Source organism: Lynx canadensis, chromosome D4, assembly GCF_007474595.2.
Source record: "Lynx canadensis isolate LIC74 chromosome D4, mLynCan4.pri.v2, whole genome shotgun sequence".
Taxonomy (NCBI): Eukaryota; Metazoa; Chordata; class Mammalia; order Carnivora; family Felidae; genus Lynx; species Lynx canadensis.
The window spans coordinates 24,839,425-24,853,914 of record NC_044315.2 but is presented as its reverse complement, the minus strand read 5'-3'; the positions used below and the strand labels follow the sequence as shown (position 1 = coordinate 24,853,914).

General features: G+C 38.0%; 1 protein-coding gene across 3 annotated transcripts in view; it reads left to right on the top strand.

The window, feature by feature from the left end:
• The window catches only part of KIF27 (kinesin family member 27), a 92,610-nt gene that overhangs the window by 65,720 nt on the left and 12,400 nt on the right, over positions 1-14,490 (top strand). For 2 of the 3 annotated variants that reach the window (XM_032595611.1, XM_030293733.1), the window contains exons 13-15: positions 2,680-2,856; positions 4,610-4,675; positions 9,931-10,146. In XM_032595611.1, coding sequence (XP_032451502.1) covers positions 2,680-2,856; positions 4,610-4,675; positions 9,931-10,146 — 459 coding nt within the window. The remainder of the gene's footprint in view (positions 1-2,679; positions 2,857-4,609; positions 4,676-9,930; positions 10,147-14,490) is intronic. The other variant, XM_030293735.1, reaches the window with a different exon arrangement.

Sequence of the window (14,490 nt, the reverse complement as noted above, 5' to 3'; positions counted from 1 at the left end):
GATGTATTAAAAGTTATTGTTTTAGTGCCACATTAATTTTTTTAAATGTTTATATATTTTTGAGAAAGAGTGAGTGGGGAAGGGAGAGAGAGAGGGAGATAGGGAATCACAAGCATACTCCACACTATCAGCACAGAGTTCCATGTGGGGCTCGAATTCATGAACTGGGAGATCACAACCTGAGCCAAAACCGCAGGGTCGGATGCTTAACCAACTAAGCCACCCAAGTACCCTGTTTTAGTGCCGCATTTAAAAAGTGATATCTGTAAACTAACTCAAAGTTCAAGGAAACAAAATTGTATTTTTATGTAAATTCAAAATGGCAATTCTAAAAATCTTAAAAATACTGCAATTAAACGTAATTACACTCAAATGCTAAATACATCACCTTCTGAAAAATTTATTTGCTCTTTCTTAAATTTTATGTATTTTAATGTAAAATTGAGGACATGAATGTATTCCGAGTTATTTATTTTACCTAGTATGTTTTAGACATTGGTTAAGCGCTATCACTCTGACATTCTGTGCTGCTTGGTAATAACATTTCTGGGCAGAAAGGGCAGAGAGTAGGAGAGGTAGGAATGCACAGAGCAGTGAGACCTGTTTTTCAAAATACTAAGGATCTAAATTTTAAATGAATACAACAATAAAAAGATTTCCACAGCTTGCACTATATTGGGTTAAAAATATTAATAAAACAAAAACAAAACTTCATGTTTTTAAACACTGCAAAAGAAAAACCCACTTTCCAGAATTTGACCCTAAATAAGAACAAGATTATAAAGTAATCAATATGGGTATCCAAAGAGCTTAGAATAGGATATTGATTTGTTATGAAGCTCCTTTATAAGGAAGTATTTTTTGAATTGTGTGATAGGAACTGTGTGATAGGAACCTTTGCTATTAAAGGAGAAAAGACAAATCAAGAAATTTTCAGAAAACTTACTAAGGTACAGTGAATTGTATAAATCATAACCTTTATTATATCAAATGCAGAAAAATCCACTCATTTATTATTACCCTAAAAAACCTGTATTATGTGCACCCCTACCCATTCTTCAAAGCACTGCCAAAATATTTCTTACTCTGTGAGGCCAGTACTGACATTTCTTAGAGCCATTTCAGTCCCTCACTCCATTTTTGCTGACATGGTACCTGGGAGTTAGCTGTACACAGCATTTATTAGCAACAATCATAATTTTTCAGGTTTCCCTCCTATTGGAATGGACCTTACAAAAGATCTGTTATTAATTTTTCAAACCCCACTCCAAGTCAAGGAATGTTCATAGAATATGTTTTAGCTAATTGCTAGACTTCATAGGTTCTCCTATATGGAGTTTCTAAGGTAGAGCTGGATATAACGAAACAAAAGTGTCTCTGTAGTTGTTCTGGGATATCCTTCCTGTTTCTTATAAACTGTAGAGCTACTGTTATAGGCTTCAATATTACTTCAATATTATTTGGATGCGATAGTGCTTGTAGGGCCATGCTATCTAGGTCTGGATGGAGGACTGCATAGCACTGGATCTACTTTGCTTTGGCCACTTCACTCTCTTTTCCTCATGCATATTCACTATCTCATTGTTTTGTGTTTTTTTTAATGTTTATTTATTTTGAGAGAGAGCACAAGCGGGGGAGGGGCAGAGAGGGAGAGAGAGAACCCCAAGCAGTCTCTGTGTTGTCAGCACACAGCCCGACAGGGCTCAGTCTCACAAACCGTGAGATCATGACCTGGGTCAAAGATCAAGAGTTAGACACTTAACGGACTGAGCCACCCGGACACCCCATCTCATTTTTTAAATATAGATTTCTAAGCACCATTTTCATCAATTGGAGAAGAACTGGAAAATAGTACTGAATGATTTGTTTCCCTATTATTTGTTGTTTATATGGCATTGCTTCATTACCATGTCCGCAGTGTGGATGGGCGCTTGGTAGAACTGATCTTAGACAGTCATATTCCATTCATATTTTTTTCTTTCTGGGTATCCTCGATTTGAGAGAATACTAAGATACTTGTTTTGGAACTCCTTCCAGCTCATTTTATCTTATAATTGATGTTAACGGGCTACAGTGCAGAGTGGATTTCCATGCCCTATTATATGTGTCTTCCACCGTGTATTCATTTACTTACTTCGTTGATTAGTTAGTTGGATCAGGCATTCATTCAGTCATTCATATAACATTTTATTGAAGGCCGGTCATGGGCCAGGAAGTATAGCAGGCATTGGGGATAGAGAGTTAGAAAAGACAGTCTGTCCGGTCAGTCAAGGAACTCAGTCAGTCGGGGAGACAGACTGTAGAGCAACAAACAGTGTAAGTGCTGTGATGGAGGTATGTTCCTCTACGACAGAGAAAAAGATCCCCCAGCCTGTTCTCAAAATTACCTCTTAATATATGTATGGAAAAATTGTCAGTCCTTTTGTCAACTTAGAAAATCCCAGACTCAAACATGTTCGGAGAATACATCTTAATTCCCTATAAAACACAGCAAGATGTTAACTGGAACCACTTCCTAATGATTTTAGACAGGAACACTGTTTTGTTATTCTCACCAATAGTTTTTAAATGTTCATTTAAGGTATTTTAGCCAATCTGAAATTGCATTATTACAATATACATCCTATGGCAGAAGAAAAATAAATGATGTAATAACGTTTCTTTGAAATTTTAATGTAGAAATTGGATGAGCAAAAGAAATGGTTAGATGAAGAAGTAGAAAAAGTCCTGAACCAACGCCAAGAATTGGAGGAGCTGGAAGAAGATTTAAAAAAACGAGAGGCCATAGTTTGTAAGAAGGAGGCCCTGTTACAGGAGAAGAGCCACCTGGAAAATAAGAAGTTGAGATCCAGCCAGGTATGCTATTTGTTATGCTCTTGGATTCTGGGTGTAAGCCATATAAACTAGGATTACCTTTCTCTCTAAGAAGTAAAGCATACTACTATGAAATTAGAAACCAAAAGAAAATTCTTCTGGTTTTCAATGTATTTTTGCATATTAGTGCTTATTTAATGACCACTACTAAAATCTATTGCAATTTTGAAGTCGGATGTTCAATGTTCATTGGTTCAATGTTCTGCCAAGTATATTATTATTAACATTTTTGGGTATTTGAAAAATTATGGTAAAATAGACATAACATAAAATTGGCCATTCTGACCATTTTTAAGTGTGTGATTCAGTGGCATTAATTACGTTCACAATGTTAACCCTATTTCCAAAATGTTTTATTACCCCAAACAGAAAGTCTATAACCATTAAGCAGTAACTCTCCTTTTCTCCCTGCAACCTCGGTTATTAATTTTAGTGGATATTTAAGAAATAAATTGTACCATTTGATGCTGTATAGAGAACACTGGTAATTTGGGAAAATAGACTTAAAAATGATCTAGCTATTGGGGTGCTTGGGTGGCTCAGTTGGTTGAGCGTCCTACTTCAGCTCAGGTCATGATCTCACCATTTGTGAGTTTAAGCTCCACATCAGGCTCTGTCCTGACAGCTCGGAACCTGGAGCCTGCTTCAGATTCTGTGTCTCCCTCTGTCTCTGTCCCTCCCCTCCTCGCACTCTGTCTCTCCCTTTCTCTCAAAAATAAATAAATATTAAAAAAAAAATGATTTAGCTATCACTACTACCCAAAGTTAGGGGTTTGCAGGGTTGCTGTAAAAGAGAGATTTTACGTGATGAAGATTTGTTCAGTTTTCAAATTATAATGACTTGGGGACCTTTACAAGAACTTTTGCTGGAGAACGTGGGTTTTATGAGCCAAAGAAGTGATTTTTATGAAGGGGTTTGCCTCAATTTCAGGTTTTGAAAAAGGAATGATTATGGAAGGAATAGAAGAACCAGGGGATACGTTTTTTGGATGTAGCTATGTATATTTTCAACTATAGCAGTAACAGCATCTGAAAATGAAGCTGGCTTGCCCCACACTTGAGGAGGACTTTCTGCCCATCAGGCCGAGGACAGTCTATACATTGAGTAATTGAACAGCAAGGATCAATGACCTGCCTCTTTAGTAGACCTTCCTTTCAGGCTGCATCTAGACCAGTAAGATCTGAGATAATGGTCATGTGTTCTTAGCCTCTCCACCTCAATACAACAGGCAGACAAGTGTGGAAACCTGAACTTACCTCTGCTCTGTCCTCCTTTCCCCATTCATGTTGAATAGCTATTGGCACCCAGGGATAGGGGCAGCCCCTCTAACCAGGCTTGTTGTTGGTGCTGTATCAGGTAGCTTGCTCACGCTTGCTGTAAGGGCCAAGTTTTATTTTTACTTTTATATATATTTTTTTATTTTTTAAGTTTATTATTATTTTTAAGTAGTCTCTACACATCGCATGGAGCTCAAACTCACTACCCTGAGATCACAGGTTGCACCCTCCTCCAGTGGAGTCAGCCAGATGCCCCTGTCAGGGCCGAGTTTGAAAAGCTACCCCTCAAAACATGTAAATGACAGCAAGAGAGATGAACACATTTAAATATCAATGTGTAAATAGAAGAAAATAAACTGGGACCTTTACTATATGTTCCATATCGCAAAAGAAAAAAGAGGAAAAAACAAAAAACAAAAAAAACTTTCTCCTAAAATAAGTTTACTTCATGATACAGGGGGGAAAAATTGAAGTTTTCTACTTTGAACAAGATGTAAAATTTAGGAAGCAAGAACATACTGAGGTAAGTAGAGAGTACAAATAAATGAAACCCACAGCACAGCAAAGCAAAATTGATTCTTTGAAGATTGTTTTAATGAAACAGAAGAGAAACTTGGTGATGTTATACTGCTGGGTTCTTTTCTGAACAAAAGGTGTGAATAGATTACATTTTTTTCCAGTGTTTTAAGAAATATTTATAAGGTTCAATCCTATGTATTTTGGACATGGAATGTGATATAAAAAAACCTATTTTCATACCATATACGATTTCAACTCAAAGTAAGTCGCAGACCTAAGTGTAAGAGGTAAAACTATAAAACCCTTAGGAAAAAACAAAGGTGTAAATCCTTGTGATCTTGGGTTAAGCAATAGTTTCTTTGCTATACCTGAAGCAAAAGCAATAAAAGAAATATTAGATAAATTGGACTTCATCAAAATTAAAAACATTTGTTATGCAAAGGACACCAAGAAAGTTGGTGTTGAAAAGACAACCCACAGAATGGGGAGAAATGTTTGCAAATCATATACTTGATAAAGGACTTGTCTCTAGAATATATAAAGAAGTCTTAACTCAGTAATAAAAAGACAATTCAATTAAAAATGGGTGAAGGATCTAGTAGACATTTCTCAAAGAAGATATACAAATGGCCAATAAACATATGAAACATCAGTAGCCATCAGGGGTATGCAAATCAAAACATAGATGAGATACTCCTTCACACTTACTGGGATTGCTGTAGTCAGGAAAATAGACACTAAGTGTTGGCGACAATATGAAGAAATTGGAATTTTAATGCACTGCTTGTGGGATTGTAAAATGGTACAGTTGCCTTGGATAACTATCTTACAGTTCTTCAAAAGGTTAATCATAGCGTTACTATGTCACCCAGCCACTCCACTCCTAGGTATATATCCAAGAGAAGTGAAAGCACATGTCTACACAAAAGCTTGTACATGAATGTGCATAACAGCATTAATCACAATAGCCTCAAAATGAAAAAAATTCAAATGTCCCATTAGCCGATGAATGGGATAAACAGAAAGTGGTATATCCGTACTAGGGTATGTTACTCAGCTATAGAAAAGAATGAAGTTCTGATACATGCTACCACATGGATGAACCCCAAAAACATTGTGTTAAGGGAAAGAAACCAGTCATGAAAGACCCATGTTGTATGTACATGTAATTTATATCAATGTGCAGATGAGGCAAGTCTGTAGAGACAAAAAGTAGAATAATGGTTGCTTAGGGCTGAGTGGGGAATGGGGAGTGGAATGACTGCTAGGGGGCATGGGGTTTTATTTTTGAGGACAATGAAAACGTTCTAAAATTGATTGTGGTGATGGGTGCACAACTCTGTGAGAGTACTAAAAGCCATTGAATTATACACTTAAATCGGGGACTTAGGGGCGCCTGGCTGGCTCAGTCTGTGGAGTGTGCAACTCTTGGTCTCAGGATTGGGAGTTCAAGACCCATATTGGGTATAGAGATTACTTAAAATAAAATCTTTAAAAATAAATAATTAGGTGAATTGTTCGGTATGTGAATTAGATCTCAGTAAAGCTATTACTCAAAAAAAAAGCTATAAGCCCATAAAGGAAAAAAAAAAGATACAGAAGACTAAAGATTACCAAAAAATGTAAGATGGGAAGGTATAGGTAAGTAGTTACTTACTTAGCAGAAGAGGCTGGAATCCAAATGCCTTGAGAGCTTAAGAGGGACATGAATGAGAGCTGTAGCATGAGTTTTTTTTTTTGTTTTTTTGTTTGTTTTTTTTTTTTTGAGAGATAGAGCATGAGCGGGATAGGGGCAGAGAGAGAGGGAGACACAGAATCCAAAGCAGGTACCAGGCTCTGAGCTGTCAGCACAGAGCCCAGTGGGGGCTCAAACTCACAGACCGCGAGCCAAAGTCAGACCCTTAACCAACTAAGTCACCCAGGCACCCCTAGTATTTTGTTTGTTTGTTTTTGTTTTTTTTAATAATACCTTTATGAGAGGAGTGCCTGGGTGGCTCAGTTGGTTGAGCATCTGACTTCGGCTCAGGTCATGATCTCATGGTTTGTGGGTTCAAACCCTGCGTCAGGCTCTGTGTGATAGCTCAGAGCCTGGAGCCTGCTTCAGATTCTGTGTCTCCTTCTCTCTCTGCCCCTCCCCCACTTGTGCTCTGTCTCTCAAAAATAAATAAATGTAAAAAAACTTTTTTTTTTTTTAGTAATGATACCTTTATGAGATAGAATTCACATAGAATACAAAAAGACTCCGAAATGAAGGGACTAAGATTTTCAGAAGGCAGAAGTGAGGCATAGGATGGAAACGACATCATCAGGAAACCACCCTTTTCTCACTTTGAAGACCAGACGGTTTATTTTCTGAAGCTTGAACCAGGTACAGCAGATGGTCACGGTAAGTCAGAATACTCAAAAGAGGTAATGAATAAAAGTCAGTCTACGTAGGAATCCTGAGATAGCCATTTCAACACCTACTTGGATCCCAAAATGCTGACAGCCAGATTTATACTTCCAAACAAGACATTGTTGGATTTTCTGAAACAGTCCATGAAGAAAGACCTAAAAACACCTTTGGGGGCCCCCAACTAAGTGGCCAGACCCCAGATACATCCCATGGTGACAAAGTATACCTACTACAGAACTTATCAGCATTTTCATACCTAACTCTTAAATGTGACATCCATGTCAGGAATGCTACTAACATGAAAGTCAGAGTCCAAAAGAAAAAAAGAAGCTCAGAGACATCAGAAATAGAGGAAGGAACTGAAAAAAACTTTCAAAAAACCTTTAATATTCTCAAGGTGTTGAAAGATTATATAGTCTATCCATAAAATGAGAACTGCTAGAAATTTAAACATTTTATTTTTAATTTTTTCAACATATGTTTTATATTCTAGAGAGAGAGCATGCGAGAGGGAGAGAGGGACAGAGAGGGAGATAGAGAGAATCTTAAGCACGCTCCACACTCATCACGGAGCCCAACACAGGGCTCAATCCCATGACCTTGGAATCATGACCTGAGCCGAAATCAAGAGTCAGATGCTCAACTGACTGAGCCACCCAGGCACCCCGAGAACTGTTGGAAATTTAAAGCGTTGGAGGATAACATTGAGAAAATATCCCAGAAAGTAAATAAAAGAATAAATTAATAGAAAATAAGAGAAAAAAATTTAATTGGCAGATAAATCCAGAAGTCCAACGTCCAAGAAATGGAATTTCAGAAAGCTATAACAGGGAAAACAGAAGAGGGGACTATCAAAGACAATACAAAAATTTTCCCAGCACTGAAGATGTGAGACTCTAGATGGAAATTGGTCATCAAGGGCCTGCAAAATGAGTGCCAAAAGCTTATCACTGTGAAGTTTTAAGTATACTGAGGAAAAAAAAAAAAAAAAAAGATCCTGAAAACTACCAGACAGAAGACATGAGTCACTTGTAAATCTCAACAATCAGAATGATATTGGACTTCTCAACCTTCTTCAGTAGACACTAAAAGACCTGCAGCAGTCTTCCAACTCACAAGGAAAATTATTTCCAATCAAGACTTCTTTTGAGCCTAACTCTGAATCAAATATGGAGGCAGAATAAGGGCATTTTCAAGTGAAAAGAATGATCTCTGACCTCATCTCTCAGGAAACTACTAGAGGATATGCTCCACAAAAATGAGGGCATCAGCTATGAAAAAGGAAGACTTGGGGTACTGAAAGTGTGATCCAACATGGAAATTCCAGGGATAATACTAAAAGGAAGTTCCAGAATAACTAGTCCAGTTTGGAGCAGGAGGATGGAGATTTCAGGCAAAATGTTTCCAGAAAAATAGAACAAAAAGATGACCTGATTTATGTTTTGGTCAAGTGAAAAAAACCAGTATTGAGAGGAACTGTATAATTGTATTGGAGAAGAATTAGTAGAACATACCAGCAGTCATACCCTATGGGAAATGATAATTTTATACGAGACATTTGAGCTGTGAATAATACTCACAAAGCTATGTGAACTGAATATTGATTTAACATAAAACTGTAATACACCTTATACTGGGAGACTAGAGGGAGGAGAAATAGAGGAGGCATAATAGTGCCAAGTGCTCGTCTTCCATAATAGTCCATCTATGGGCACTATTTGAAATTGGTTATGTTATTTAGAAACATGGACATTAACACAAGCAGAAATAGCTAGAAAGGTTGAAGATAGTTGTTTCTGGAGAGTGGGACTCAGGTAAGAGGGTGGGGTAGGGAGACTGCTTTTTAAAAAACTTTTAAACCTGTGGTATATATACATGTAATTACTTAGATGAAAATCTATTTTAAGAATTTTCTTTTTTTAATGTTTGTTTATTTTGAGAGAGACAGAACATGGGCCAGGAAGTTGTGAGAGAGAGGAAGAGAGAGAGAATCCCAAGCAGGCTCCACACTACCAGCATAGAGCCTGACGCAAGGCTCACACTCACTGTGAGATCTTGACCTGAGCCAAAATCAAGAGCTGGATACTTAACCGAATGAGCCACTCAGGTGCACCTTAAAAATTTTCTTAAAAAAAAATTCTTTTAAGTTAGGCCATAATGAAGATCTCCATTACTCTAATTGGCCATATTTTCTGACCAGAATGAAATAAGAGCAGAAACAAATTATATGTTTAAACAACAAACCAAATCTCAACCTATAGAGAACTTATAGTTACAGATCATATAACTGTGTAACAGGCCAAGGAAGAAAAGTTTAATTTAAAAAATAATAAAAAAAAAATTACCTCTTTTTAAAAATAATTTTTTTTTAACGTTTATTTATTTTTGAGACAGAGAGACAGAGCATGAACGGGGGAGGGTCATAGAGAGAGGGAGACACAGAATCTGAAACAGGCTCCAGGCTCTGAGCTGTCAGCACAAAGCCCGACGCGGGGCTCGAACTCATGGACCGTGATATCATGACCTGAGCCGAAGTCAGACGCTTAACCGACTGAGCCACCCAGGCGCCCCCCAAAAACTGTTACCTCTTAAAACCAATACTCTGTAGTCTGGTATAGCCAAGCAATACTTGGCAGTAAATTCATCATTGGAATCTCCATTAAAAAAAAAAAAAAAAAAAAGGCATTCGACTTAAGATTTTAAAAAATGAACCCCCCAGCCCAAAAAACTCCATAAGAGAAAACAATAATGTGGAAGCTCAAAATATATTCAGTTAGTAACTTTTTTCTGTTTTTCCTAATTTATATGCAGTTTGGGTTTCTAATAACTGTTTTTGGGGTGTTTGGTTGATTGTGTCTTTTTAGGTCTTAAACATAGATAGTTTGAAAATATCAACTCGCCTGAACTTGTTGGACCAAGAGTTGTCTGAAAAGAATGTAGAGCTGCAACGCAGCACGGCTGAGGAGAAAATAAAGATTTCTGAACAAGTTCAGGCCCTCCAGAAAGAGAAGGATCAGCTACAGAGACGAAGAAACAGTGTGGACGAGAAACTTAAAAATGGTAGTGTGTTGTCACCTGAAGTAAGTCAGTATTCTTTAGAACTGGAAGTGCTCTATGATGGGTCACTTGGATGATTTCCTCCGTCTTTGTTAACTTAAACATAAAAATGGATAAATCTGGTAAACTCTGTTTTCTTGAGACTTTGTCAGATGTAATGAGTTGAGCTGGCACCCATTAGGTGCCATAAGCCATGCTTGACCAGAGACTGTGATATCCTCACACAGGGGTCCGTGAACATGGCCTCCTACTGGCATCTCCACGGATGGGAAACTAACACTTACCTTGAGTAGGGACTTTCTCAGCTGGGGTTTCTCATCTGACATCACAGAACACAGATGAGCTGAAGAACTCTTTTTCTCAGTTCTTCCAAAGAGAGCACCTACCTCCTCTCTGCAACTTGCTTGAAGGATACTAGGTAATTCGTTACATACATGAATGACTAGGACATTAAGGGTTAATTCCTTCAGAAAGGCCCAGCCTGCAGGAGCATATTCCAGCCCAAGTAGATGCATAGAACTCAAATCCCAATAAAAATACCTTTGAGTTGCAGTTTTCATTTGGGAGAGCTTATGGCTCCTCTCACCTTTATTTTTTTAAACTCTATAAAAGATAGTATATTTATTGGCTGTCACAATTGTCCCAGACTGTGTCTTTTTTCAAAATTTTACATCAGTTGGCAATGGTACTTATCCCTTACTTTATCAGACAAGTATGAATTTTTGAGCCTACATGTTCTCTACAGATATTTTGTAAGTTTATTGATTTATTTTGAGAGGAGAGAGAGAGTACAAGCAGGGGAGGGGTACAGAGAGAGAGAATGCCAAGCAGGCTCTGCATTGTCAGCACAGAGCCGGACATGGGGCTCAAACTCACGAACTGTGATATCATGACCTGAGCCAAGATCAAGAGTAATACGCTTAACCGACTGAGCCCCCCACATGCCCCTCTATGCAAATATTTATTGTTGCTGTCCTGTCATGACCAAAGCAAGAGAAGATTGTTAAGGGAAAGTGAGTAGCTGGGGATCACGCACCTTGCCGAATCTCGTATGGTTTTAGATTGGAGCAAATGGGAGATGGAAGTTAAGGGGGCTGGGTAAGAAGGAACAAGAGCAAAGATTTCATAAATGAGATTGTTGTTCACTGTGTGGATGAAAGAAATTGAAGACTAACTTGATTGGGGGCTATGTGGCATTATAAGCTTCACTGCCCAGTTTAATAACATGAGTAGCTGAGAGGATCACAGAATCAGACTGTCCTCCTGGGGCTGTTAAATTGGAGCCTGGCCTTGTAGATCGAGAGGTATGAGAGCCTAAGATACTGCAAAATATAATATTAGTATTTAAGGAATTCTTGCCTGCCCAAGACTGTTACCGGACCCTATAGAAGAAACCAAAACAGTAAAAAGCATTATGCTTCTTTTGAGAAATTCATACTCTGTCTGGGGAAAAGAGACAAATATAAGAAAACTCTAAACCCTGAAGAACATAAAAAAAGCAAGTTATAATAATGTAATAAAACTATACTTATTATATTATTTATACAAAGCAATGGAGTGATCATGTGGGGGGAAGATTCATCAAGGCAACTTTGGTGCATTAGAAACTTGAGCTGAGGGGCGCCTGGGTGGCTCAGTCAGTTGGGTGTCCAACTTCAGCTCAGGTCATGATCTCACGGTCCATGAGTTTGAGCCCCGCGTCGGGCTCTGTGCTGACAGCTCAGAGTCTGGAGCCTGCTTTGGATTCTGTGTCTCCCTCTCTCTCTGCCCCTCCCCAGCTCAGGCTCTGTCTCACTCTCTCAAAAATAAATAAATGTTAAAAAAAAAAATTTAAAGAAACTTGAGCTGAATTGTGAAAACCACGATACTGGCAGATACAAGAAAGAAGGCTGTTGTAGATAGAACACCATAAATAAGGCATGGGGAAGGGAACGAGCAAATTATTTTTGCAGAAAGGGTAGAAGTTCCATTGTCACTATCAAGAAACATTTACATTTCTATTTCATGTAGAATTCTGTAACTAAAAAACATTATTTAGGGTTTTGTGGGGAAAACACAGCACCATGCATAATACCTGTGTAGCAGCCAGTCTGGATTGGTTTGAGGGAATGCTGAGCCTCCTACAATTCGTGGGGTTCCGTCAGCCACGGGAGCTTCCGTGCAGCCTTCTTCCACAAGGTTGGTTCTTCTTAGTGTCAGTCTCAAGTGGGCTCTGCTCTCACTACTGTCTTAACGCCAAGATTAACATTACCAAACAGATCTGCCAATAGCAGGTGATCAGGAACATGAGATTGTGATGTGACACAAGACATCAGTAAAATCTAGGTGCAATAGTTGGCTGTTTCGATGTCTTTAAACTAGCTTAGAATTATTTTCTCTTGCCACAATAGATTAAAACCGTTTTCATAATGGGAAGTGATAGAAAGATTTTAGATTAAACTAGTACAGGATTCTGCAACAATTTAATATAGACAAATACTTCGTTCTGTGGGTAAATTCCGTAAACAAATTTAAAAAAATACTTCAACTCCATTTTTCTAATAATACACAGCAGTTGCTCAGTGAGAGGGGCATAGGAGAAAATATAAGAACTATTATGTTTATTTCACTTGTACCTTCAATTTCATGTTTTATCACTAACGTGCATATAACTTACGGAGAAATATACGTATGTACAGTGCTTAAAAGTGTTTACTCTTTGTGTGTTTGTTTTTGGTTTTGGTTTTTCACTGATGGGGATGTGTGATCTAAACTGTTTGGAGACCCCCTGCTTTAGGTGCTTGTTGCTCTCAGTGTGCTCTCTGGATCTGCAGCAGCCTCACCTGGGAGCCTGTTAGAAATGCAGAGCCTTCGGCCACACCCAGACCTGCTGAATCAGAAATCTGCATTTTAACAAGATCCCTGGTGCATGTGTGAAAAAGCAGTGCTCTGTGATAAAACATTAGTCAACTCTTGATAATCTGTCATTTGCCTCCAGGCCATTTTTCATCCTGGAACAGTTTCCCATTGCCATTCATCTTGCCAACCCACACCTATTGCTGGGTTCAAGGGAATCACGAATATTTATACACTGCAGCCTCACTGGATTGGGCCATCCTCAGGGTTCTGTAGTCATACTGCCTTATATTATCTCAGTACTTCCCTAACTTAGATGCAAACTATAGAAACTAAATTTGGGCCAAATTGTTCTCAGACATATATAAAGGTAAACTCTTGCCACATTTGTTTTTGGAAAATATCATAGTATGCATTCAAAAGTTAAATATGTTCTTTGGATAGTCCACTTTTATTTTCTGGTTCCTCTTATCCATTCACCAATGTACCTTTCAGGACTTAAGTTTGTTTTTCTTAAAAAGGTGAATATTATTTTCTTCCTGACGGAGTGATTATCAAATCATCAAATCCTTGATGGTTAGTGATTGCACAGAGAAACAAAATGGCTCTTTCAGGAGATATTTTATAAAAAATTTTTTTAATAAGTATTACTCAACCTCCCACTGGAATGAGTTATTACATACCTTTTCCCTGGATTCCAGAAAAGGAGTTCTGAAAGTCAGTCTATTCTTTAGGTAGATCAGAAATATTAACCTTATTTTCTCTTGAAATGCTGGGGGAAGGAGTGGAAAGAAATATTTCGATCACATAATCAGACATATGAAAATATTTTTTTCTCCTTTTTCCTCATTAACTCATTCAGCAGATACTTACTGAGTTTAAACTGTATGATAGGTACTGTGCCAGGCAGTAAGGACTTGAGTATGGACAAGATGGTCTGCCTTCAAGGAACTCAAAGTTGTGGTAACCCTCCACCACACATACAGGTATACAGAAATATTTATCCAAGTCTCACCAAGTTTAAAATAATTTCTTGCCAGAAATTTGGACACCCCCAAATATTATGTGTTTGGATAGTCCAAAGAACTGACAGGGATTCATCAGGTTTGTTGTGGTTTTTTTTTTTTTTCTTTTTTCCCTACGAAGGAAATCTCTAGCATATGAAAAAAGTTGTACCACCACCATTTTTAATGCCTTTGTTTGCTCCGTAATGACATCTCATAGGAATTTTATGAAATGTTTCATGTCCTTAAATTCTCACTACTTTTTTTTTATGCCATAATCTTTTCTCCCTTAGAGATTCTCTTCTGATGACTAGTCCTTAATAATTTATTCTAAATCTATTTCTTCTTTCCCTCCTGGCAGTCTGTTATTTTGATAGATCTTTGAAGGGATAGTAGGGAGTATCCAGATCTCTCGGACGCATAATATACACTTTAGGAGCTGTGGAAGGAGACACCTGGCAATAGTGCTGGTCCTGGAGGCTGAGGCTTTGTTCAAGTGTATTTCCTGGTTATTGGCATTTGCCGTTA